General features: G+C 61.7%; 1 protein-coding gene across 5 annotated transcripts; it reads right to left on the bottom strand.

The window, feature by feature from the left end:
* Nucleotides 1-464: 464 nt before the first annotated feature.
* On the bottom strand, nucleotides 465-26,785 carry PFKL (phosphofructokinase, liver type). Of its 5 annotated transcripts, none has more exons than XM_081570061.1 (22): nucleotides 26,671-26,785; nucleotides 21,362-21,435; nucleotides 19,263-19,340; nucleotides 16,972-17,161; nucleotides 16,154-16,319; nucleotides 15,549-15,593; nucleotides 15,166-15,274; nucleotides 13,384-13,479; nucleotides 11,838-11,930; nucleotides 10,372-10,497; nucleotides 9,281-9,345; nucleotides 8,568-8,631; nucleotides 6,353-6,499; nucleotides 5,921-5,991; nucleotides 5,376-5,463; nucleotides 4,750-4,902; nucleotides 3,130-3,294; nucleotides 2,618-2,679; nucleotides 2,300-2,411; nucleotides 1,613-1,712; nucleotides 1,420-1,525; nucleotides 465-1,050 (listed from the first exon to the last, which is right to left on the bottom strand). In XM_081570061.1, the coding sequence occupies exons 1-22, from the start codon at nucleotides 26,753-26,755 to the stop codon at nucleotides 903-905; spliced, it is 2,343 nt and encodes a 780-aa protein (XP_081426187.1). In that variant the 5' UTR covers nucleotides 26,756-26,785; the 3' UTR covers nucleotides 465-902. The 5 variants fall into 5 exon arrangements, with proteins under 5 accessions (XP_081426187.1, XP_081426188.1, XP_081426190.1 ...); XM_081570062.1 differs by having other exon boundaries at nucleotides 6,353-6,521; nucleotides 8,590-8,631; XM_081570064.1 differs by lacking the exon at nucleotides 4,750-4,902.

Here is a 26,785-nt window from a genome sequence, read left to right as displayed (position 1 = left end):
CCAGCTTGTCCTCTCGGCGCCTGAGTGCCAGCATCTGCTGTGGAGCCAGGCGCTACCCCAAGCCAGGGACTTCCAGGGGTCAGCCCACCTGTAGCCCCAGTGGTGACAAGTGTCCAGCTGCCTCCCAGCCCCCAGCTCCCCCACTGGTGTCTCCTGGGTGGTCCCTCCCACTACCACCTGTCCAGGGTCCTTGGCTCTGCTTCTGAGACCCCACCCAGGCAGAGTCTGGGGAACATTCCAGGTCAGACTCAGAAGTCCTCCCAAGACTGGCATGGGAGTCAGGTCACCACACAGACAGGGGTGAGGTGGTCCAGGGAAGGGGTGTGGCCCCAGGGGACGCATGTACCTGAGACAGCCTCAGCCCAGGGGCCAAAGGAGGACCCAAGACTCATGCGTGCAGGTAGGGGGATGACCAACCACCAGCCTGCCCTCCCTCCCCGGGTTTCCAGAGATTGACAGCACTCTACAGTCGGGTGATTTTATTCCTAGAAAAGGTGATAAGCTCTGCTCAGCCCCGGCAGCCAGTGCACACAGAAGCAGGGTCACAGTGAGGTCCACAGGGTATGCCCTCCCACCGCCTTGGGCCCAGGGCAGGTGAGGGTGTAGGGCCGCCTAGGAGAGAGGCTCCAGGCCACATGGGTGCTGAGGCAGAGGGGCAGCCGTGTCCAAACACAGATGCCAGCACATGCCACTGCACTGGAAAGGGGTGCCCAGGGTGCTCTGTCCCAGGGGAGAGCCGAGGGCGGCAGGAAGGAAGTGGGGCAGTGAGAGCCCTGGAGCCTGCACGGCCCCACGGTCCACAGCCCCTGCCCGCAGCCCCTGCCCGTTTACCCGCAGGGTCCATCAGCCCGGCCCCGAGGAGTGGGGGAGGCAGGTGCAGGTGAGTGGGCGTGGATGCGGCTTCAGAAGCCCGTCTCGATGCTGAGGGTGCGGCGGGTGACGTGCTCCAGCTCCCCGGACACGTAGTCAGCCATGCTGATGCGGTAGTGTGCCAGCATCTTCAGCATGAGCCGCAGGTTCAGCCACCACTGCTCTCGGGGCATGCGGTGCCTGGGGCGGGACAGGGTCAGTGTCAGAGGGCGGGGTCAGGGGCAGGACAGGCGGTGCCTGCAGTGGGGTGGGGTCAGGGTCAGGGGGTGGGAACAGAGGAGGGGCAGCTCCCAGGTACGTCCCCTCAGGACACCTGGTCACTGTGTTGGGGTCCTGTTCCTCTGGGGCCCACACCCAGGAGGGCTCAGCAGACTGAGTACACCCTCAGACATGACCATCGCTGACCACCCCCTCACCCTCTACCCTGTCAGTGGGGGACAGGGCAACCCTGTTGGGTCAGGGTTCAAGTGTGGCCACACCACTCTCCCAGTAAATTCGCCCCAGGCAGGTCTGGGCCCTGCGGTCCAACCTCTCTTTGGAGGGACTCACTCAAAGTCAGTGTCTTTCTTGAGCTCAGTGACAGGGCTGAAGGCCACCGCTTTCTTCTGCAGGCCGATCACGCAGGCCGAGTCAGGGGCGTTGGCGAACACCCGCCCTGTGGACACAGGCATGTGATGGCAGCCCCACACCAGGGATGCCAGAGGAAGGCAGGCTGGGCTGCCTGCCGCCTCCCCCTACTTACCATTGCGATAGACTGCCCGCAGCTTCTCCGACATCCAGAGTATGGCTTTCACCCCGAGCTTGGTACCATAGTTCCGGTCAAAGGGGGTGGGAGCCCCACCCTGGAAACACAGTGGGTGAGGCCAGGTTCTGGCCTTTGGGGAGCCATGGGGCCACAGGCAGCCCCAGCCCTGGCCTGAGCCCAGCATCCTCGCCCGACCATGATCTAGGTTGAGTCCTCCCAGAGAATTCTGACACCCCATTCCCTCTGCCTTTAGCAACCCAGCCCCTTTCTCCATCCCATATCTGGCCTAAAAGCCACCTCCAGAGGCTGGGCAGTAGGTTGCCGACTCATCGAGTGGGGGGCTTCTGTGGGCCTCTGCATCCAGCAGACAGGTCTCATCACTAGTGAGCAAAGACCCCTGGGGAAGGGATGCCTTGGGGGTGCACACAGCTCTCACGTCTGTCTGTGAACCCACAGCATGGGTCTCACCAAGACACAGCCTGGGTCTCCTGCCTGTGCAGTGGGTGATGAGCACGCGGGTCAGGGGTGTGAGGATGAAGTGGCCCCTACAGCCAGGTGCCCCACGAGGAGGGGCACAGAGAAGTGTCCTCATTCTGCTGCAGCCCCCTGGGACTCTGGGCCCAGGCACAGGTGTCAGAGACCAGGGAACAGACTTCCGGAATCCACGTCCCCACCCTCCCACACCTGTTGCAGGTGGCCCAGGACGTTGGTCCTGCAGTCAAACACGCCCTTTCCCTCGGAGGAGTAGAGGTTGTACAGGAACTCTGTGGTGTAGTGCTCATGGCACTTCTCGTTCCTGGAAGAGGAATGTGGGACCCGAGTCTCGCAGGATGCTGAGCCCCTCTGGGCTGGCCCACAGGCTCGAAGGAAAGCTCGACCCCACCACCACTGCCTCAGCCCCATCCTCTCTCCGCCCAGCTGCCCTTCAGCAGCCCTGACCCGCCGCCCAGGGGTCAGGAAGCCCCCCGTCCCCGGGCCCTGAGGGCTCGCCTGCAGCCTCACCGGAGCACCAGGCCCCGCTGGATGTCTGTCTTCATCTTCTCAGTCATGTGCTCCACGTTGGCCTACAGAGGGAGAACCCACCACAGTGAGTGAGGTCGGTGCAGCAGCCAGCACTGCCCACTCCCTCCAGCAGCTGCGGGCTGTCCAGGAAGAAATGTTCCAGAATACCCGACAGGCAGGGCCAACAGGATCCAGGTCAGCCTGCGGGGGCAGGCCGGTTGGGGGTCCTGCAGGCCCTGAAAGACTATGAATGCTGGTGTGGGTGTGGGCCTGTGGCTGGACAGTGAGGCTGGGTGGGGAAGCCCCAGGGCAGGGAAGGGGGGCTGCACAGGGGTGGGGCTGAACAGAGTGCGTGTGAGGGGACCGCATTGTGGGGGAAGGAGTGCAGGGGGTCATGGGCTAGGTCCCCTTGAAGGCAGTGAGTCCCCAGCCTGCTGGGCCACGGGTCCTCGGCTAGAGTCCCAGCCCCTCCAAGTGGTCTGCAGCGGGAGAAGGGTTGGGGCTCCACTCACCTTTAAGTCATGGATGTTGAAGGGATCTTCGAAGACATAGGCAGCGTCGGCCCCCACAGCAATGCCAGTCACGGTGGCCAGGTATCCGCAGTAGCCACCCATGGTCTCCACAATGAACACACGGCGTTTGGTCCCTGAGGCCGACTGCTTGATGCGGTCACAACTCTGGGGGCCAGGGGGCAGTCAGAGACCTCCCTTCAGGCCACAGGGACCCATGACGCTACAGGGACTCAGGTCTCTGGCTCAAGCTGAGGACCAAGACTGAGGCAGGGAGAGGCTAGGACAGCCCAGGTTGTAGGCAGCCTTCACCATGAACCCTCCTCTTGGCCACACAGAATCGAATTCCACACAGAATCGAATTTCACTTGCAATTCTGCCCCCAGGACGAGGGGAGTCACTAGCGTCTGGTGGGTGGAGGCCAGGGTCGCTGCTAGGATGCTCTCCCTGACCTCAGGCCAGGGACATACCGAGCCTTAACCTGCCAAAGGGGGAGACATGCCTGCCATGTCAGGGTCATAAACAGGGGCCAGACAACACATGAAGTGCTCTGCACACACTAACGATAACGTGACACCTGATGACAATCCTAGCTCTGAATGCTTCAAGGAAATTAGAGTATTAGATAAAGAACTGAGGAAAGAGAATTAAAACAGATAAGTAGGTCACTGGTGTCTGAACTGTGAGGATCAACCCCAGATGACAGATAAAGAGCCAAGTGGAGGAAACGGCCACAATGTTTGCAAAGAGTCTGTGTCCCACATATGTAAAGAGCACTTACAAATAAAAAAGAAAACATGCCCAGAGAAAAATACACAAATGGTGGAAAAAGATAATTTCCAAAAACCCATAAATGGCCACCAATAAATGCATGGAAAACGTTCAACTTCGCCAGAAATCAGAATTGCGAATTGAAATAGAATCCTATCTTCCCCCACCTAGTGAGATTCAGAGGCACCGGAAGTTTCGGAAGAGCAGTGGATGCAGCAACCCATAGCCAGTGCAGATGGAGGTTGGATTCTAACAAACCCCCTGAAGATCGTGGTGTTCTGGGAGGGGGGATGTAGGGATGGGGGGTTTGGGGGTCTCCTTACTCTCTTATTTCACTTGCATTTTCTCCTTCATCTAATAGCATGTAGCACTTATTAGAGCAGCACACCCTCTTTCAGCTTCAGGCCCCCCAAAGGGAGGTGCTGAACCCTCAGGGGAGCTGGGTTCATGAGAGGTAGCAGACAGGGTGGGAAAGGTCTCAAGAGTGAGAGAGTCAGGGGGACACCCCTGGGAAGCCCAGTGGGGCAAGCCTGCTGGGACCCTCCGCCACCCCGGAACAAGGCTCCCACCTCCCACGTCCCAGCCAGAGCCACATGTGGCTGCTTCACCAGACAGAACCATGGCTGGATGTCCATACCAGTATAGCAGCTCAGTTAGGTCGGCTGCAGCCCTGACCACCATCATCCTCACACCCTGTTACCCCAGAGCCACTCCCATCGGTGCCATCCACGAGGCCTCAGGGGGAAGCCGGGTCCTGCCCACTCCCCACACAGGCCACCAGCCTCAGTGGGCCCCGTGCCCATCCCAGGCGCCCGGCAGCCCCTCTGCGCGCTCCCCACTCCCAGCCCGCACCTCCATGGCGGCGTTGACGGCCGTGTCGGAGCCCAGGCTGAAGTCAGTGCCCGGCACGTTGTTGCTGATGGTGGCGGGGATGACGCACATGACAATGCACAGCTCCTCATACCTCCCGCGGGCCTCCACCAGCTGCAGAACCCCCTCGTAGGCCTGCGGGGATGGGGGGGCTCAGGCCCGGCCCTGGAGAGGCTGGGCTGGGGGCCAAGGCTGAAGGAGGGGCCCCGGGGTCCTGCTCCCTGCCGTGTGTGCGGGGCTGGGCCTCTGAGCCCACCTGCCCCCATCCCCCAGGGCTGAGAACAGGTGGGCCCCACCCAGGAGCTGTGTAGCCGCCATCCCCAGGGAAACTGGACTCCAAGGAGGGCAGGAAGGAGGCCAGCTGCCTTGACCCCAACCCACTGCACCCATTCTGCAGGGGCTCAGGTTCCTCCAGGAGAGGGCAGGAGTGGACATCTGTCATGTACAGGGGCTGACTGAGCACCAGCATCGCATGGACATGCCCCCACTACTCAGAGCTCCGCTGAGAGCCCTCTGGACTGGCCCCTCGCCAGCAGGAGATTGAGGCCCTCGGCCACTTGGTCCTCTTGCCCAGGCTGCCTCCGCATGCTCCCCTGTGGCCACCTCACCTCAAAGCCCCCAATGACCAGCAGGGCATGGATGTTGTGAAGGCGGATGTTTTCCACAATTTTCTCCATGTAGCCCTTGGGCAGCGTCCTGCAGTGAAGATAAATCAGATGGATATGCGAGTCTGCACAGAATGCCATGGAGACACACGTCCACACTGTCTGACCTCTGGAGAAGGCGGGCCTGGGACCTGGCATGCGATTATTCACCATTAGAGGTGGAGGCAGAGGTGAGGCATGGGTGGGTGCGGGTGATGGGACCACCAGCAGGACAGGTGGCTTGGTACCTGCTCAGTGCCTTCGCTGGGCACTGGCCACTGCCCTCCCTACATCTGGGCTGTAAGCCTCACTTGCTGCCCGAGGGGGTGCCTCCTGCAGGCTGGGGCACCTGAATAGCTGTCCTCTACACAGGTGCCTTCAGGGAAGCCCCAGGCAGTAGGGTCTGTGTCCCGCTCTGGGCAGGCCACCAGCCAGGGAGGACCCAGCCTGGGGCCACGGGGCTGGTTTTTCTGACATCCCCCCCACTGCCCATGGTGGCCAGCGCTCACCTCTTCGTCCCCAGCATGGAGCCGCCACGCCCCAGCCAGCCGGCCACATCATGCCAGCTCACTTCTTGCACCTGTGCGGGGAGGCACGGCTTCAGGGAGCAGGCCAAGAGCACTTGCCCACTTCTCCACAGGTGACGGGCCTGTGCTCAGGAGCGCATGTCCTTGCGGGGACAGAGGCCAGGCCAGGGACTGACCCTCCAGCCGCAGGTTGGAGCGGGGTCTCGGGGGCCTGACCTAGGCTGAGGCGGATCCAGCTGTGCCCCCTCCACCCCGGGGAGCAGGCCCAGCCTTCCCCTTGTGCCCACGTTGTGAGTCCCTCGGTCCTTGTGTGTTTGTAAGCCAGCCGGGGACGTGGCCTAAGCTGACCAAAGGCAAACAGGCCCACCACCACAGCCGGGTCCCGCATCCGGCCTCGGGCACAGCCGCACCTACCTGATTCTTGGCCAGGCCTTCGAAGCCGTCGTGCACAACATATACCGTGTGGCCCTGGGAGATGCCGGAACGCACCGCTGAGCGCACGGCTGCGTTCATGCCGGCCGCCGGGGCCCCCACGTTCAGGATGGCCAGGGAGAAGTTGGTCTTTAGAGAAGGGGGAGAGACAAACGCGTGAGCACAGGGCTGGGGGGACCGCTGACCCAGACGGAAGTCAGAGACAGCAGCTTCTGGAGAAGGGGCCCCGGTCCTCGGGTCAGCCTAGACACCGTCCCAGGACTGGGCTTCCCCAGACATGACAAACACCTGTCCTCCTGATGCCATAACGCTCAGCCCAGGATCACACAAGCTACTGTGCAGACCCCGCCCACAACCCGCAAAGTCCTTGTCCAAAGGCAGGAGCGGGACTCCAGCCGCTGTCGGCCAAGTGCAGCTCGGGCCACAGTCAGTGCCTGCCTGGATGCCCCCGGCACACACCCTGTGCTCATGGCTCAGCAGCCGAGAGCATCCTTGGTGAGCAGCACGGGTGCATGGAGAGAAGGGGGCCTCTGCAGCCACAACAAAATGCAAAGAAGCAGGCAACGTCAATTTAGTATTAATGGTGGTGTAGTCTCTAAGTCATGTCTGACTCTCTGCAACCACCAGGCTTCTCTGTCCATGGGATTTCCCAGGCAAGAATACTGGAGTGGGTTGCCATTTTCTTCTCCAAGGGATCTTCCTGACCCAAGAATCGAACCTGAGTCTCCTGCATTGCAGGCGGATTCTTTACCGACTGAGCCACCATGCTGCTGCTGCTAAGTCGTTTCAGTCGTGTCCGACTCTGTGCGACCTCATAAACGGCAGCCCACCAGGCCCCGCCGTCCCTGGGATTCTCCAGGCAAGAACACTGGAGTGGGTTGCCATTTCCTTCTCCAGTGCATGAAAGTGAAAAGTGAAAGTGAAGTCGCTCAGTCGTGTCCGACTCTTTGTGATCCCATGGACTGCAGCCCACCAGGCTCCTCCGTCCATGGGATTTCCCAGGCAAGAGTACTGGAGTGGGGTGCCATGGCCTTCTCCGATCCACCATGGAAGCCCTTTAATATTAATAATTAATAGTAATACAATGGTTGATTTAACCTGATAGAACCAATATGTCATCACCTCAATTCGGAATCAGTGTAAGAAATCGGGTCTTTCACACCCATTTCCCCCGCTGCTCCTCAGACCCTACGCCTGTGGGGCATGCAGGCACCCCAGTAGGGACAGCCATGTTCCCAGCACTCGGCAGCCATGGGTGACCACTGGCTCTGCTGGGCTGTGTGGCTCTGGTGGGTCCTGGTAACACCAGCCTGATGCCCCAGAGGTGGTCATGACCCAGAGGGTTCTGGAAGGAGATGTGGACACCATTCTGCCTTGCCTGGGAATGCTGCCCACCCCCAGCCAGCTCTCGGGATAAATGGGGGCATGGGCCAGGACCCCACTGTCCAAGATTGTCTTGGTGTGACCCTTTCTTTGTCCCGTGATTTCAGAGATGGATCCTGCTGTTGTCCTTATTTGGAAGGGAGACCACTTCCTGAAGTTGTTAGCTGTTTGGGAACATGTCTTAATACTGTTGAGAGTCCCTTGGATAGCAAGATCAAACCAGTCAATTCTAAAGGAAATCAACCGTCAATATTCATTGGAAGCATTGATGCTAAAGCTGAAGCTCTAATACTTTGGCCACCTGATGCGAAGAGCTGACTCACTGGAAAAGATCCTGATGCTGGGAAAGACTGAAGGCAAAAGTGAAGGGGGCGGCAGAGGATGAGATGGTTGGATGGCGTCACCAACTCAATGGATATGAATCTGAGCAAACTCCAAGAGACAGTGAAAGACAGGGAAGCCTGAAGTGCTGCTGTCCATGGGGTCTCAAAGACAGACACAACTGAGCAACCGAACAACATAACACTGGAGCCCTCCTCTCCTAAGGTAAACCTGTGGGCCTGACTTAACCTTCAGCCATTTGGTAAGTGACAGGCCAGCGTGATCCCTGGGCCCAGACACAGGCTGTTGGGACGTACTGGTCAAGCAGAGGCCGAGCCTGCCCTCTCAGCCCACAGCTCAGACCCCAGACAGGAGGGAGGGTACTGGTTCCCTGAGCAGGGGTGTGTCCCTACTCCCTGAGCCAGGTTCGGGGGGAGCTGGCAGATGGAGGCCGCAGGCACAGCCAGGCGTGGGCTCCACAGCCCGCTCTCACCTTCTCCTTGGAGATCTTCTGGTGGGCAAGCAGCTTGTAAATGTTCCAGTTGTTCTCAAAGCTCCTGGAAAGGAAGCGGGTCGTGCACGGTGCAGCCACAGCCGAGCAGCCTGGCCCAGCACAGCCGCAGCCCAGCCCAGCATGCAGCCTCCAAGGGGCCGGACATGGGTATGGCCCACTTCCCCACTCTTGTCACCATGGAGCCCGGCTGGGTGCCATCGCCGGGTGGCAGAGACCCCTCTAAACACATGTTCCCAATGCCCCCTCAGCAAAGCTAGTGCCTGCATTCAGCCAACATAGTCTCCACAGCTCCAAGCCCAAGGGAACCAGAGGAAACAGACCTGTGGGTCCAGTCGACCTGGCCCCGGGCCTGCCCCCACTGCTTCCTCCTGTGGTCTCCCCTCCCCCTGCCCCCTCCCCAGGTCCCCTTCCTGACCCTACCTGTGAGTGTTCCACACCCCCCAAGCCCTGCAGGCCCTGCTCTGCCCCATGGGGAGCATCCACACAGCCTGCCTGCTTCCCGGTCACAGGGACTGTCACGCCCCATCTCCTGCATGATGCATGCCCTAGGAGGGGGGCTCAGAGCCCCACCTCTGCAGGTGGGCATGTCTGCATGTCAGGGGCAGGGGGTGGCTGTGGGCAAGGCACTCGGAGTCTGCTGGGGGCCCCGCAGAACAGACCATTGCCCAATGTGGGTCCCGCCAGGCCCTCACCTGCCTCGGAGCTGGATGGCCTCGTCAAACCTCTTCTCATCCATGGCCTTCTGCACCTCCTTGGTCTTAAAGCAAACAAGAAGCACAGGCTGGAGGCAGGGGTCTGCCACACTCAGCTGAGAGGGGCCTGGCCCAGACCTGCCGGGCAGCGGTCACTGCTGGCAATCGGGAGGTCTAAGGGCAAGGGGACCCCACCTGGCCTGCTGGGTCCTCCCCTCCTTGGAAGGGGCACCTGGGCCTCGCTCCTCCTCAGCCCTGGGGGGCCAGCCAGGGTCTAAGAATGAAAGGCGAGGCAGTTCTGGCCCCCAGGCTCACACCCCCGATGACCAGCCTGCCCCAAAGCGAGGCCCCGTGAGGTCACTGCAGGAGGATGTTCCAGGAGACGTGCCAGCGCAGCCCCTCTCTGCTGCCAGCCTGCCTCCCCTGGGCGAGCCCCACCCTGCCCCCAGCTGCAGAAGGGGAGTCAGCACCCACATTTCCACCAGCCTCCCAGCCTCTCTCTGCCCTCACCTCCAGCTCCCCCTCTCATAGTGGCCCCTTCTCTGACAACACAAGATGTCCCTGGCCCCTCGCTCCCCCTTCACCCTCTCATCCCCACCCCGCCCAGTGCAAGAGCTGTCCCAGGCCACTGGCTCAAGGAGGCTAAGTGACCTTGGCTCCCCCCAGGGTCGCACGAACTCCAGCTCATGAGACACCCTCACAGGCTCACTGGCTCCCTGCAGCCCCCACACCTCTCTTGGGACTTGTCTCACCTGAGGCACCTGCTGACACCTCCCTCCCCACCTGGATGACTGCAGGCCTTGGATACCCTGATGCCTGCTGGGGTGGGCAGCAATGCACCGGGGTGGGCACACCGGGAGGTGGTGCTGCGTGAACCGCCTGCTCCCTGTCACACACGTAGGGGAGCAGCAGGACCCCGAGAGGGATGGGCTGGGGGCCCTTACAGCAAGCCTGCTGGCTGGGCCCTGAGAGGCCTGGAAGGGCAGGCAGCTCCGGGTTGTGGTGGGGAGGGGGTCACAGCAGAGCAGGAAGGCCCCGGGCACCTCCTTGGAGACCCTCACCCTGGGCACCCTGGGCAGGCCAATGCTCACCATCTGCACACATTCCATGAGGGGCAGCCGCACGGACTGGTTCCCTGAAAGGCTGACCACACAGGCCGGCGTGTCAGGCGTGGCCTCCAGCAGCGCCATCACCGCCTCCATGCCCATCTTGCTGCTCTGAACAGGGAGAGGGTGGTAGAGCTCAGGTAGGTGCAGCTGGGAGGGAGCCAGCCCCATGCCACACACATGCCCCTCAGCAGACCCACAAAGCCTCAGCCCTCAGAGCCTCCCCACCACACACACACACACACACACACACACGCACGTGTATGCTAGAAGCTTCTAGAATAAGTGGCACCATTTATTCTAGAAATGCTGACTCTGCATGGTCATCTTTCACAACACCCACGCCACCCCCGGCACCATTTCTCAGGTCTCAGTGGCCCTGCTGGGGGGTGTGGCCCCTGCACCCCGGGTTGCAGCGGCAGAGCTGGACCTGGGTTTCTGGGGTTCTTGCCACTATGACGAGGTTTCTCTTTTCGGGCTCCTTTGTCATAGCTGTTCTGGTGTGGGTGCAAACGGGGAGTGTGGTCTGGCAGGCTGGACCAGCTAAAACAGGTAAGGACTGCCCTCCATGGGCACAAACCACAAACCTGGGTCCCAGCACAGACAGCGGGAATACACAGGTGCGTGGGGAACAAGGCCCATGGCTCCGCTGGGTGAGATGGCGTGTCCCTGCGTGCACCACGCTGGGTCTCCCACATTGGCCGGGTGAATGTCGGGAACAGCCTCGGAGGAAAGGCCCTGCGTCCCTCGGGAGCACCGCAAGCCAGCCCCCTCCTGTAATCCTCTGTGGGCCTGAGCTCGGGGACCAGCACCAAACTGCTCCTCCTTTGTCTCCCTCCCAGGCATCCTGTGTCTCCACCAGCATCTGCAGAACCGGAGGCCCAGGCACAGCTACCACCCACCCCACGGCCTCCAGCCCCTCCCCAGGGTGACCAGTGCCTCACAGGCAGGCACTTTACCACCCAGGGGCCTCCCTGACTGAGTCCCTGACCCCTGGGGCTGTTCCTGCCCTGTAGAGGGTGAGGCAGGACCAGCAGCGATCAGGACACCAATGACCCTTGGGCCAGGACCCAGCACCTGGGCCCTAGAGCTGAGGCACCCAGGCCACTGGCCAGACTCAGAACAATCAGACATCAGACCCGCTGCTCCCCTAGCTGTCCTCTCCAAGGGCCCACCAAAGTCATCGCCAGGAGGCTGGGGAGCTGGGCTGCCAGGCCTCGGTCTCACTATGAACACTGGCAGCAGTGAAGAAACACACACCCAAGCATGCACACACACCACGTCACCTGCGCGCACACATACCACGTCACCCGCGCACGCACATACATGTCCCCATGCACGTACATATACCACATCACCCAAGCATGCACACACCACATCACCCACGCGCGTGCACACACACCACATCACCCGTGCGCACACACCCAGTGCCAGGGTGACGCCCCACCTACCAGGATGCGGTCGAACGCCGAGGGAGTCCCTCCTCTCTGCACGTGGCCCAGCACAGTCACACGCGTGTCGAAGCCCAGCCTCTGGACCACCAGCTACTCGTGGGGACAGAGAAGCAGGGGCCCTTGGATTTGCCACATCTCCCCCACTGGACAAGGCCACCACATGGCCCCCAGTGCTCTTCGCTCCCCTGTCCCCCACCTGCCTCAGGGATTTCAGGGTGTCAGAACCCCAGGAGCCCCAAAGAGCTAGCCCAGGGTTCACTCCTACAGCCTGAATGTGCAGGGGGCTGTTTCCATGTGTGTGTGTGGATGCATGCTCCTGTGTGTGGGGGTGTGTATTTGTGTCACCACGGGGGCGTGTGTCTCTGTGTCACCACGGGGGCATGTGTCTCTGTGTCACCATGGGGTCATGCATCTGTGTCACCATGGAGCCATGTTTCTCCCCGTCACCGTGCAGGCGTGCGTCTCTGTGTCACCGTGGGGGCATGCGTCTGTGTCACCATGGAGCCATGTTTCTCCCCGTCACCGTGCAGGCGTGCGTCTCTGTGTCACCGTGGGGGCATGCGTCTGTGTCACCATGGAGCCATGTTTCTCCCCGTCACCGTGCAGGCGTGCGTCTCTGTGTCACCGTGGGGGCATGCGTCTGTGTCACCATGGAGCCATGTTTCTCCCTGTCACTGTGCAGGCGTGCGTCTCCATGTCATCATGGGGGCATGTTTCTCCCCGTCACCGTGCAGGCTTGCGTCTCTGTGTCACCGCGGGGGCATGCGTCTGTGTCACCACGAGGGCATGTTTCTCCCTGTCACCGTGCAGGCGTGCATCTCCGTGTCACCGTGTGGGCATGTGTCTCCATGTCACCAGGGTGTGTGTGTCTCTGTGTGTTCCCGCACACATGCCCGGTTGTAGGAATTCGTCATGGTCTCTAGCCCCTGTGGGTCAGGCCCCACCAGACGCTGGCGGGAAGCACAGAGCACAGAGAAGTGGCAGATGGGCCAGTTCCTGGTAGCACCTGACTGGGGACTTGAGGGCAGGGTGGGTGGCCAAAGTGAGGGGCATGGAGGCTCCCAGGGGCTGTGCCCCACTGAGGGACGGGAGCCCAGGGCCCGGGGGTAGAACCAGGCAGGTGGGTGCAGGTCACAGGTAGGAAGGATTCCCCAAAGCCCCAGCTGTTCTGTTATGACTCTGATATGGATGGGCGGTGGGCACCCCTGTCACTGAGGGGCTGGCAAGGGCTGGACTCAGCCATCGGGACACTGTTGAGGGACTGTACAGGGCTCCTAGGATGGGGGCTGTGCTGAATGAAGACTGGAAGCCAGAAGGTGCAGGGCTCCCGGCAGGTGGGGCCACACTTCAGCCTGGGGGCCCAGGGCTTCTCAGGGGGTCCCAGCCATCCCCACCCCACATCTGGCAGTCGTCGGGGCCAAGGACACTCCCTCCAGGGACCAGGGTTGGGACCCCAGCAAGAGCACGTGGGGATTGGAGATAAAGGGGAGCCCCCCCCTCGCCGAGGCCCTGCCGATCCCACATGACCCAGGGGTTCACTCACGTCCTTCACGTAGCGGGACGAGATGGGCTTCCCGTTGCGGTCGATGGCGCCCTCAGCAATGATGATAATGTTCAGGCGGGACCCTCGGCTCCGAGTCTGGGTCAGAGACACCACAGGGCTCAGCTGCCAGCCTGCAGACACCCGTCCCCAGACACCTGGAGCCCTCCTTGGGCTCCATGGTTCAGGGCTCATGTGGGCGAACCAGGACCCTGCTGCCCCACCCGGGGTTGGGGGTCAGGGAGGAGGAGCTTCCAGGGGGCTGGGGGACTGGAGGATTCCTGCCCACCTTCCACTCTCCAGGCTGAGGGAAGCCTTTCTGCCTCAGCTGGTGAGGATGAATTAGCATCACTCATTGTTGCAAATGAGAGGGTCTTAGGGGATTTAAAAGTGCTTTTCACCTATTTCCTCAACAAACATTTGTAAGTGTCACTCTGATCCACCAGCCCCTGTTGGCCCCACAGCACTAGAAGAAACTGAGAAAGACAAGATCGAAGTGGTTCCTGTGAGGCATGGGTGCAGAGGGATGGGGAGCCAGGCATGGAGGTCTGCCCGGAGGAGGTGGTGGCAGTGCAGTGAAGTGAAGCTGCCAGAGGAGCCCACACCTCCCCGCCTCACTCACTGCAGCCCAGGAAGTGGGCAGGGCAGACAGTGACACCTGCACGTAACAGATGGGGAAACTGAGGCTCAGGGAATCCCTGGGTGGTGGGGCTGGGGTGGGCCTGAGGGCCTTACACAGAGCAGGAAAGCAGCAGGGTGTGTGAGCCTGAGTCCAGGCCACTTCCAGGAAGACCAGCCCCCAGTTCTCAGCGAGTAGGTCAAGGCCAAGGCGAAGGTCAGCCAGGGACCATCACCCCCAGAGCCGTGTTCCACCCATCGAGGCTACGAGGCCACTCAGTGGTACTCCACCCAAGGAGAGGACACAGGCCTCTGGCCAGCTTCACTGCCAGGCTCAGTTCAGTCCCATCCTTGCCTTCACTGGGGAAGGTTCCAGAATGCAGTCATGACTCTCAGCCCCGCCCACTGTCCTGGGCAGGGACACAAAGCCCTGGGTGGTGGGGGTGGCGGGGGGAGCATTCACCAGTGTGACCACCTCCCTGGTCACATGGGGACAGGGACACGCGGGAAGCACAGGGCCTGGCTCTGAGCCCCCCAGGACGCCGAAGCAGCAGGCCCAGCCCCAGGCAGCCTCCATGCTCGTCCTGCCCTTGGGCCAGTTTGCAGAGGACATTGTGGGTGGAGACACAGCCCGTTATGGCCCCAGACTGGGCCTGAGCGTGAACTTGGGAACACAGTCTCAGGGGCTCCCTGGCTTTGAATCCAGACCACAACCCTTGAGCACCACGTCGTGGAAGGGCGCCTCCCACCCCTGTCACAGCCCTCCTCTCCACCTCTGAGCCCTGGCCCAGCCAAGCGGCCAGCTTATCCCAGTTGGAGGCTTTGGGGATCCCTAGGCCAGAGTATCTGCCTGTTCTGTGCCAGAGGCCCCAACTTCATCTTGAGGGGCCAAAGAGCTGCGTCCTGGGCACCCCGGCTCAGGCGCCCCTGCTCATCCCTCCTGGATGAGGCCTCAGCCCCCTTTCTGCTCCCCCCTCCATGACCTGCCCTGTCGGAGCCCCTGCCACACGTCCCTGTGCACCGCCACACGTCCCTGTGCACCGTCTTCAGCAGGCCATGCCCCAACTTGGGCTCAGCAGTCAGGCCCCCAGGAAGCCAGCTTGACAGTGTCCCTGCTCCTGCTGTGCTCACAGCAGGGACCCTAGGAGAAGACCCTCAGCTGCTCACCTCACCCAGCCGCTCGCACATGAAGTTCTCCCAGCCATCCTCGGGGGGCGCCTCGGGGATGAACAGCCAGTCAGCCCCCGAGGCCAGGGCGGACACCAAGGCCAGGTACCTGCAGGGGCAGGAGGGGGAGGGGCTGCAGTGGGTGGGGCCGCAGTGGGTGGGGCCGCAGTGGGTGGGGCCGCAGTGGGTGGGCCCCCACCCAGCACCATAGACCCGGGGTTACAGGGCAGGTACAGCTCTGAACAACACTCAGCCCCACCCCGGCTCTCACACCCAGAGCGTCAAGGGAGCGCCTGCCATGTTCAGGGCACTGAGGAGGCCCCGCGTCCCGCTCCCACTCCCCAGGAGCCCTGGGCTCCCGCTGACCGGGACAGCCCCCTTACCCGCAGTGCCGTCCCATCACCTCCAGCACGAAGGTCCTCTGGTGGCTGTGGACACAGAAAGGACAGAGGTCATCAGTGCCGAGGCTCGCGGAGCAGCCTGGACTGCTGTGTCCCTCCACTCACAGCCCCAGTTCAGCCAAGAGCATGCCTGGGAGACACCGAGGACGTGGGGGCAGCCCAAGGACAGACAGCCTTTGTTCTTCCCAGGGCAGCCAAGTCTCTGCACTAAGACTGGTTTTCATTGATCTTCTCTTCCTGAGGCTGAAGGCCATTGCCTGGCCTGGGCTTGGCTGTCTTAGCTCACAGCTGAGGACCCCTGCAGGATGCACCATCACCCAGGGCCGCAGGAGCCCTGTATGAGCCGCGGCCCACCCAGGGTTCAAGGGAAGCTGGTGGGGTGGGGACCAGACCCAGAGGCCTTTTTGCTCACCCCACTGTGACTCTCCCTCCGACTAGGGGCTGAGGGCAGCCAGCACAGACCCCTAAGGACGGAATCACGCTGACAAGCTGCTGACTCTGCAGAGCGGCCACCTCAGCCCCTGGCTGGGGGATGGGATCCCGAGCTTGCTTGCCTAGTGGCCTGGCCGGGTGGAGGCCTCACTCACCTCTGGGCAGTGGTGGTGATGGCGTCGATGACTTCCATGATGCGGTGCAGCGCCGAGTCTGTGCCGATGGTCATGTCGGTGCCGCAGAAGTCGTTGTCGATGGAGCCCACAAGCCCCGCGATGTTTAGGTGCGAATAGGTCTGAGCCGTGCCCTCTGAGATCTTGCCTAGGAAGAAGGGGTCAGTCGGGCGGCAGCCTCTGTGCCTCCACCCAGCTCCCATGGCCACAACATGGGGCTCAGGCCCTGACCCCTATCACCTCCCTCGGCCCACCCACAGTGCAACCTGATCAGGCCCTCAGGCTCAGCTCCCCCCTCCCCAGGTCCTGCAGCAGGGGTCCCAGGTGCGGGGAGGGGAGCAGTGGCTGGACCACTAGAATCGAGTACAGACTCATCCCCTGCCCAGAGACCCCCAGGGAAACCCTGGAGTGTGCACCCCTCCCCTCCAGGTCCCCATGAGTGGCACAGAACCAACGGAGCTCCAATAGGCCACTTTCCAATCGAGGACCCCCAGGACTTTGCATCTTACGTTACCAGATTTTAACTACCACACTTCTGCAAACTAGGACAAGCCCATTACCAACATCCAGGAACGAATCTGCAGCGCAGGTAAGTCAGCCTGGGAACTGCCATCCAGCCCCAGGAGGCTTCACTAGTGGCCAAACTCGGAGCATCAAGTGAGCACCTGCCACCCTGGCCCACACCTCCTGGAATGTCCAGGCCCCTCCTCCCGGCCAGCAGCCAGGTGGCCTCTCACCTCCTCTGGTCCTGCCCACTCCCTGCCCTCGAGTGGCTGTGTCCGGGCTGGGCTGCAACCCACCTTCGCTCACCAGCTCCTCCAGGAGGCTGCCCCACTCGCTGCGGAAGATGTTGGCACCAGTGAGGCTGCCGTCCCCACCAATGACGCACAGGTTGGTGATGCCGCGCTGGACCAGGTTGTAGGCAGCCGCCCGGCGCCCCTCCCGCGTGGTGAAGGCCTTGCAGCGGGCACTGCCGATGACGGTGCCACCCTGCACAGAGGAGGGGGAGCCTGAGCCAGTGGGGCATGGGGGGAACCTGGGCTCTGGGCAGGGGAACTGGGGACCCCAAAGAACTGAGGGCTGAGGCCAGGGGCTCCTCAGAAGCCTGGGCAGGTGTCCCCCCGCTCCCTGGCATGTCTCCTCATGTGTGTGAGGAGGAGACTGTCCACCACCAGGCTCAGGGAGCTCGACAAGGCAAGGGGTGAGCAGGCTCCGAGATCTGTAAGGTGCACACAGACACACGCATGTGCACACACGCACACACACACACATGCATGTACTCTGGTGGATATGTGGGGAGCCAACACGGGACCCGCCTGGGCAGCTCACATCAGTATCCACGTGGCCCCGCCCTGCTCAGTCTCTGCCGGGGATCCCCAGACTGTCCCACAAGAACACCTGCAGATCCCCCACTCTCAGCCAGGTGGAGAGGACAATGTGCCCGGGCCACGCCATGCTGCTCCCAAGACCACGAGGCTGGTTTCAGACTTGATGGAAAATGCGAGTCAGAGCTGCGCCGGCCTGGCCTACTCCCTCCTGGAGCCCCTCCGGCCCCTCTTGCCCCCTCACCTTGCTCCCACCCCCCACCCCCTGTGCTCTGCGCTGCTCCTCACTCCCCCCCAAACACAGCTCCTCCCACATCCTCAGTGCCCACCTTTCATGCAGCTTCACTTCCCAGCTAACACTTGGCCTAACACCCCTTCCCTGGGTGCTCTCTCAGGACAGAAGGATGGCCATCCTCAGACACAGGGTCAGAGCAGAGTGACAGCTGGACCCAGGCCTGATGCAGTACGGCTGTCCTTCTCGGACGCCTGGGGTGGAGGACGAGGTACCCAGGCCACCGCAGCCCCACCCATGACAGGGTCAGGGAGCACGGCTCCAGAGCAGGGGGACAGAGGGCAGGGGTCTGACGAGGCCCAAGAATAGGGCTCGTCTGTGCCCTGCGGGACCCACAAGGCCTCAACAAACTGGCTTGTTCCCACGGGTGCCTATAGAGCACAGTCCCCTGGGAATGTCCACCCTGGGCAGGAGGGGCGGGTGGCACCTCAGGGTTGGCCATGCCTGAATGACCCTGGGTCCAGGCCCATCACCCACTGCTCTGCTGACCTGTGTGTGGCTCGTGATGACAACGGACCACTTCAATAAGCAGGTGTCAGCTGGCGGCCCGGGATACAGAGGGGACAGGTGCCCACAAAGGTCCCTGTTCTTCGGAGGACTAGGGTCTCCCCATAGACACCGGGTTCAAAGACCCCCTTGTCTAGGAATCTCTGACCCCAGTGAGCTGCTCAACCCCCACCCTCACCAAGTAGGATGATGAACGGGAAGGCGGGGGAGGCACCAAGAGGCTGAGGCTGGGTAGGCCTCCTCCAGGGTGCTCTCTTCAGCCCGCAGCTGGAAGCTGAGACATCTGGGGCCATCCCACCCCTGTGATCTCGTAAACCCATGACCTCCCACCCCCGTGACCCCAGGGAAATTGGATGGCACAGTCAGCCTGGAGCCAATCCCCTGAGGGATGGTGTGCAGCCTCTGTCCCTAAGTGTGCACGTCCCCCTGTGTGCCTGTGTCTCTGTGTGTGTCTGTCTCTGTGCCCATGTCTCTGTGTATGTCTGTCTCTGTGTCTGGGTGTCTGTATGTCTGATACGTGCACCTGTGTATCCCCGTGTGTCTCTGTGTGTGTGTACCTATATATTCCCCGTGTGTCCCTCTATGTGTCTATGTGCCCGTGTCTGTCTGTCTGTCTGTCCCTCTTTGTGTCCCTCTATGTGTCTAAGTGTCTGTGTGTCTCTGTGTGTGTCTGTGTGTCTCTATGTGTGTCTGTGCGTCTCTGTGTGTGTCTGTCTCTGTGCCTGTGTCTCTGTGTGTGTCTGTCTCGTGTGTCTGTCTGTCCCTCTTTCTGTCCTGCTATGTGTCTGTCTGTGTGTGTCTTACACATACACTTGTGTAACCTCTTGTGTGTGTCACTGCGTGTGTCTGTGTGTCTCTATGTGTGTCTGTGTGTCTCTGTGTGTGTGCACCTGTGTATTCCTCCATGTGCCTGTGTGCATGTCCCGGCACGCACATGCGCTCACAGCAGGGAGGGTCACAGGCTCACCAGCTGGATGATGTTGGAGACGCTGAGCCAGTTGGCCTGCTTGATGTTCTCACCTCCCTCCACGAGGCCTTCATAGCCCTGAAAGTGAGGGGACAAGCATGAGAAGCGTGCCCATGGCAGCAGAGAACACCACCCACAGGAGCAGGATGCATGGAACCTCGGCCAAAACCCCATCTGGCAGGAAGCAGGCCCAGGGGTCCTGACTGCAGAGGCCCCTCCACTCCCAGGGCCTCAGGGGACGAAGCTGGGTCGGCTGGGATCAAGGGTGTTGGGGGAGAGGCCTGGCAACCAGAGGGTCTCCAGGAGCACCCTCTGCAGGGCCGGCAGGATGGTGTATGACAGAGCGCGACTTGCTCGGCAAAGCGCTCCTGTCACAGGCAGACCTTTCGATGCGTGTCCATGAGCTGCACCTGGGTCACACACCTGGGTCAGAACCAGAGCCAGTCAGCGCCCTATGGCCCCTCTGCCCTGCCAGGACCATCTCCCCTAGAGGTGCCCACTGCCCCGCCTCCCAAGGGAGTCAACTAGATTCAGAAATGACAGGCACAGCATCCACTCTGTCTGGCCGCCTTCTCTCAGCTGGGTGACTGTGTGGCCCCACAGAACCACGTGCGGCTGTGACTGTGCTCACTGCCATGTGGAAGTCCCCGAGCAGGCCCACAGTTTATGATCTGTTCACCGTTCGTGGACCTCCGGAGGGATCCGGTTTGGGACTATTGGACATAATGCTGCTAAGAACATGTTTGTGTGTCACTAGGAGTGCGGCTAGCCTCTGATGGCACTGCTACACAGCACCCCACATGTCGTGGCCACCTCGTCCGTCAGCAATGGGCAGGCCTCCGGGCGCCTCTCCCCCAGTGCCAGGCCGTGCTGGTCTCCATCCTGGAGGCTGCACATGGCCCCTGCAGGTGGGTTCTCCCCAGAGCTCCGCTGACAAACCCGCTGACGAACCACGGTATTTCCCAATGACATAAGCCACTGGCCGCCTAGACAGCTGGCCCTTCTCATTAGCAGGAGCTCTTTATACAGTCTGGACCAGGCCACGTGCTTTCACAAATGGTGAGAAGACAAAACACCACCAAGCACCATGTGTACAACCTCCAGGAGCCTGGCCTTGGACCCACAAGTGATTGGAGACCACTTGTCCACGAAACTCGGCCACTCCCTGAAGAATCTCACCCTACCCTTTGGAAAGTTCTAGACCATTATCAGGGTGTGGGTCCCACCCACCCAGCTCCTGAGGCCACGGGTCCCTGAGGCCCTGAGGAGATGGCTCCCCAGACATAACCTAAGACTTTGAGGACCCTGGCCATCTGAGCCTGGTCTGAGGGTCCAGATCCCGCAGGAGGGAGGGACCTGCAGAAGTGCCTGCCCATGTGTCCATTCAGATGGCCCCGTACAGCCAAGGCTGGGAAGACACGCCTGACCTGGGTCAGGGTGAAGGGACAAGGACACAGACATGCCCAAGGTGGGAGGAAGACGCTCTGGGGAGAGCAGAGCAGGCTGGGGTTCCTGTATTCTAGTAAAGAGTGAAAACAAAGTAACACAGTAACACAGTGTGCGGGAATTCCAGGGCTGCCCACCGTGTCTGTGTCTATGTATCTGCTGCAAGTCTGAAACCGGGATTTAGGGGGATAGGAATGGGGAGGCGGGTGGAGCAAAGGGGAGCCCTAGCTTCTGCCAGAACAAAGCAGAACAATGATTCTCTGTTGCTTTGTACAGGGAGGCTGTTTGCTAGGGTGACTCAAGCTCAGATTAGGCGAGGAGGGTGCAGGAGGGCTGGGGGTCAGAGGATGGTGGGGTGAGGTCCTGGCCTCAGAGGAGGACCACAGCTTCATGCCCTCCTCTCTCTCAAGGGACACAGTCGCGCCCAAGAACCCAGGCTGAAGGCAGGCTCCCCACCCACAGCTCAAAGCTGGGCGGCCCCGCCCCATCCACTGTCCTGACCAGCCTCCCTCTGGGCCTGAACAAGGACCAGTGACCCTGACAGAAGAGGGTCCCGCATCCCTCCTCCCTTCCCCTCCCCCCACAATGTTCCCCACCCACCAGAGCACAGGGCCCACCCATCAGAGTTTGGGGCGAGGACCCCTGCACCTTACCTCGTAGATGAGGAAGACCTTGGCCCCCACGTAAATGCCCATACGAGTCACGGCTCTGACAGCGGCATTCATGCCTGCAGAGGGTCGGGGAGACGCCTGTCAGTGGAGACACAGAGTGTGGGGGAACCCCGGACCACCCCTCCCCGCATCTCAGGGAGCCCAGCCAAGGGTCTTAGTCCAGCCCAGGGTGAACCCCTAAGGTTGTTTCAGCTTCGCATCTGGAAATATGCCACCCCCAGAGTTACGCCAGGAAGGCCCCCACCAGGCCAACTCCTGAGCCTGCACTCCTGACTCTGCACGGGCACCTGCAGACCGACCACATCCTTTCCGGCCACACCCTTGACCAGTGCTCACCTGCAGCCTCTGCTGCTCAGAACAGCCCTCTCCCTGGCCCTTGGGGCTCTGACCTGGGGGAATCCCAGTAGGTTGGGGACTTGGCCCCAAAGAGGGGGCTGGCGGGACGCAAGAGACAATCGCCTTTCAAACCCTCCCTCATCCTCTGCCAGAGTCTCAGACCACCACACTGAGCTTCGTGCCTGTGGCCCTGGGGCCATGAGGCCCCTGTACCACGGCCTCCGTGAGCCAGGAGAGGGGGGCAGTGCCCCCAAGGGTCAAGGTCTGGCTGTTGGGGGTCTGGGGCCTCAGGCAGTGTAGCTGACTCAGTGACGCCCCTGCCCCCAACCTGCACTGCACACTGGGGCCACCAGGCTTGGTGGATCACCTCTCTTCCCTGTCCCCTAGCCCCAATCCCCCAGTCTCCCACCCCCCGCCACCCCCGTCTATAGCAGCTACCCTGCAGCACAGACTTCGTGGAAAGATAGATGTTCACGGAGAGGAGCAGATAGCTCATAGGAAATGCTCAGAGGATCTCAGAGGAACCCTGGTCCCCTTCCCTCAAAGTCAGTCCTGAGATTGAGACCCACAGAAGGCAAAGCGGTCCCTGAGGTCCCTGTGGGGGATCATCGTGTCCCTCAGGTTCCTCCATGGAAGACCGTCCACTGTGTTCCTGGGGTCTCATATACAGTCAGGTTCACTAGGCATGACTTGAAGAAGCCTCTGAAAGGCTCGAGCAGCAGCAGTGGCCCCATGTAGTGGCCCTGATGCTGCCTGAGGGTGGGACGCAGCCCTGCCCAGGGAGCAAGCCTCCACGTGGCCCAGTGGCAGGGCTGCAGCTGTTGCGGGCCTGGACAGGTCAGGTCAGGTACCGGGTCCATGGCCCTGTGCAGGCACCCGGGGAGGGTCCAGCCCCCACACTGACCGCCGCCTGGCAGGTAGCCAGGGCTGGGGCCCACGGACGGGTGAGGAGCTCTGGCCTCGGGGCTCAGAAGCAGGAGCCTAGAATCAGTGGCTGTAGGCAATTTGCCTCAAACCTTCTTGCCCGTCACAAAAGATGTCAGCATTAGGAATAGGCAGGGTGGCCCCACGTCCTCAGAGAGGAAGAAAATTGGCCATTCACCTGCCCTGGGTTCCAGCCTGTGACGCTGGGTCTGGGGACCGTGTCACAGAGGTAATGCTGGGTCTGACCCCAGGACCACCCCTGCTCCCCCGGCCTTCTTCCTGGTGGTCCTAGCTCAGAACACATGCACATTGCATGATCTGTCCCTAGGCTGTGAAAGCTTTTCCCTGGAAGGGCAGGGCACCAGCTGGCGTGTGACTGAGGGCCCAGGAGCCCTGCCCTCCCGGCCTCTGAGTGGTGCAGGGGCGGTGCCCATCAGCTTGGGAATCCCATGGGAAGACCATGAGGGTTAGACAGCAGACAGTACCTCAGGAAGAGCCCGGTGGGCAGAGCCTGCCCCGGTGGGGGCTCATGGCACTGGGTTCCCAGGAGCTCAGCACAAAGGTCACTCTCCAGACAGGAAGCTGGGGTCCCAGAGGGAGGGAGGGGGGCTGCTGGGACCCCAGCTGGTGCAGGCAGTGCCCCCTTGGGCACAGCAGGCTGCCCCGTCCCCACCCAGCCACCGAGGCTTCTGCTATCTGACGACTGGAAGGACTCCCCAGGCAGGGGCGTCTGGATATCACAGCCAGCAGGGCACAGAGGCCGGGCGGCCCTGAACCGGCCACACTCACGGCTTACACATCTGCCTTTATCAAGAGAACTCCGTTTCTAGAGAAATTGTAACTCGCACGTTCCTGTAATGGATGGAAGTGGGGTTACAGTGACTGAAGTTAGCAGTAGGAGCCCAGAGAGCGTAGCCCCCCGCACACCCCCAGGCTGCTCCAGGAACCGAATCTGAAGGCCGACAGTCCTGCTGCCGGAGGTCAAGGGGCTGTGAGCTGTGGGGCTGGTGGAGGTAGGCAGGGAGATGAGACAGCTGCAAAGCTGCCCCTCCTGCCCCCAGTAGGCCCTAGGTCCTGCAGAAGTGCTTGGCCACCTCTGGGGCTTTGGCCAGCCCAGGCTTTCCACTCTCAAGTATCTGGCTCCCCGGTCAACCCACTGGGGTGAGCCTACTGTGGCCTCACTGCAGGCTCAAGGTCCAAGCCCCACCTCTGGCGGCAGGAGGGAGGCCAGCAGTTCTGGATTGGGGCTGGGGGGAGGGCAGTGGCTGGAAACCAGGCCACCCAACTCAGAGGTCATGGGCATCTCCCTAGCCATCCTGGTGGGCTTGTCTGCAGCCCCAGGGACTGCAAAGGCCCCCTGTTCTTAGAGTACTGTTCTCAGTCTTGCAGAGGAGAACAAACAACCGTATTACAGGAAAACTCTTGACTCTTCGAATGGGATTGTGCCAGCTGCCATGGAGACAGAAGCCTGAGGGTGTGGGCTTCCCTGTAAACCTCACAGTAAGCTGCCTTCCTAAGAGGGCCTTTTTAATTGCCCTTTAAGCTGCTTTTCTTTCTCAAAATAAACCAAGGATGGCAGCCATGAGCCCCAGGGTCAGAGAAGTTGGTGGAGAGCAGCTGAATCCACTGCTGATGAGCAAGCCCTGGACCCTTGCTCGACCTTTCACCCCAACCTCCCCCACCCTCCACCCTAGAGCGGGCCAGGGAGACTGCTGCTGATAACTTCTCATTGGAGGAAATGGACATCAACCAAACTGATGTCAGAGGTGAAAGCATCTGTTCCGAAGGTGACTTTTCATCACAATAAGCTTCCAGAAAAACAAAATGTGCAAGAAAGAGGTGACCCTGGGGGGACACGGGGCCCAGCAGATCCATGTTTATTCATCAGTCGATGTGAGGATATGGAACTGGGCTGGACAGCTGAGGGAAACTGAGGCCCCAGGGACGGGCTCGGGTCAAGTCACAGAGCTGGTCAAGGCTGGCTCCCCATAGCAAGGCTGGCCTCCATTCACCCCAACAAGAGCAGACTCGAGCGTTTGGGAGGCAAGTACAGGTCAGGGTGGTGGCCCGTTCTCCACGTGGCTGTCAGCCCTGCCCCACTTGGGAGGGCACGCGGGGAGGGCCAGGTGGCACCATTAGGTCCCCAGAGGTCAGCCTCTGTTTGGAAGGCAGTGGTGGGGGTCCCTGGGGGAAACCTGAGAAGTCACTGTCTAGAATCAGTTCTCTGGAGCAGCGCCAGCCAGAAGGAGCAGCCCTAGGCGGACACCCACGGGCGGGCTCTCAGAACTTACAGAGCAGAAAGGCTCTGCCCCCCAGAGAGCCAGCTGGCCCACATCCTCCCCCAGGCATCAGCCTGAGCCCTAAATCAGGGAAGTCTGCAGAAACCTCCTCTCTCACAGCCTCAACCATAAAACCACGTCACAGCCAGGGGTCTAGGAGAGTGCAGACAGTGCGTGAGGTGCACAGGTGGCCACACTCCAGGGCATTCAGGAAGCACTGCCCGTTACATGTGGGGCACCAGGGCTGGACTGGCCAAGAGGAGACCTTCAGTCAGACAGGCTTTGCCCTCAGCTGGCCTGCCTGCCCGGGCCAGCAGCATCCTTGCTGCCAGGGTCCTTTCCTTTCCTTCCGGCCGCTTGTCCTATTTTGTCTTTGCACCCGCCGGGCTCAGCTCCCCTGCCTAAGTGTACCTCATTTATCTTTCCCAGCCCTCCCTGCAATGCTGCTGTCACCATGGTGCAATAGGAGCCTGGGTGGAGACCCCCTGCACCCGCACCAGGCCTCACAGAGGAAGGGGCCAGCCCGCTGGCGATGTGTCTGCCCTCCACACACCTGGCCCTTCCCGTGGTCCAATCTCACCGGATGATGCTTCCCCAAGACCACCCTCCAAGCCCACTCTCCTCCTGCCTGGCCCCGGCCCACCAGCCTTGCTGTAAGAGGGCGCCAGCCGCCACTGCCCAGCAACAGGCAACCGCTCTGGCCACACGGGGCTGCGGGCGTGCAGCAGAGCACACTGCCCACCACGAGGACAGAAATGGACGGCTCAGCCAAACCCGCGGAAGGCCTGTGCAGGCGCTGATCCCTCTGCCGACGTGGGCTGGCTCCCTCATGAAAGGCCCCTCCTCTGTGCTCTCCCCTGCGTCTAAGGGGGAACCAGGAGTCAGGGGTCTGAGGCAGAGACAAATTTAGCATCTGGACTTTCTGATCTGGAAGGGGGCACACCAGGCTCACTGTGCAGCCTGAGGGTGCTGGCTAGGTCCCTCCTGGCCTGCTTCCTGGGCTACTTAAGGTCTCTCCTGGGGTTCAAGGTGTGTGATGTGGGCATGTGGCCAGCCCCACAGGTGTGACACTAGACGTCCCAAGCCATTGGTCTTGGAGAGCAGTGGTCAGGACAGGACCAGGGTGCCAGGAGGGGGCTTCCAGGACAGACCCCCAGGAAGGGTACTAGCCTGGCTCTGCCAGGTCCTTGCTGCCCGACGCTGGGCAGGTCCCCCAGGAAGACCACCGTCTTAGATACGCGGCGTGAGGGCAGGCCTGCTCTAAAGAAATGCCCCAGAGCCGCGCTGAAGGTGGTGTTTGGGGGAAGCGCTGAGCCCTCGGGTCGTGTTTCAGAACCAGGAAGAGACGGGTTCTCCAGGCCTGCGGTGACTGCCCTGCCCTCAGCGGCCTCCGCTCAGCGTGCGTTCCAGGAAATGGGGCTCCTGACACACGTGAACGGGAAGGGGTGCCGGACCGCCTGGGGCGGAGAGAGCCGGGAGAGCTCCGGGCCGCCGGCCACAGCCGGCCGCGCAGACACGCCCCCGATGGGGCAGGCGGGTGGGGCGCTGATGCCGTGGTGGGAGGCACGTACGCGGGTACCCGGCGCGCCGGGGCGGATCCAGGACAGGGACGGGGACCTGGGCTGGGAGGACCTGCCGACCGCGCGCCGCAGATCCGGGCCGAAGGTGGCAGGCGCGCCGCAGGGACCCGGGGACAGCAGAACCCCCGCCCGCCGGCGACCCGCCGGCGACCCGCCGCGCGCCCGCGCCCACCTTGCGCATCGCCGCCGCTGGTCAGCACGCCGATGGCCTTGCCGGCCCCGGTGGTCCGCAGCTTCTCCAGATCCACGCTGGCCATGGTGGCGCCGACTCAGCCGCGCTCACTCTC

This window comes from Giraffa tippelskirchi, chromosome 2 (genome assembly GCF_054371585.1).
Source record: "Giraffa tippelskirchi isolate mGirTip1 chromosome 2, T2T-mGirTip1v1.2.pri, whole genome shotgun sequence".
In the NCBI taxonomy this organism is placed as follows: Eukaryota; Metazoa; Chordata; class Mammalia; order Artiodactyla; family Giraffidae; genus Giraffa; species Giraffa tippelskirchi.
The sequence above is the reverse complement of the archived record's forward strand: the minus strand, read 5'-3'. Positions and strand labels throughout refer to the sequence as shown.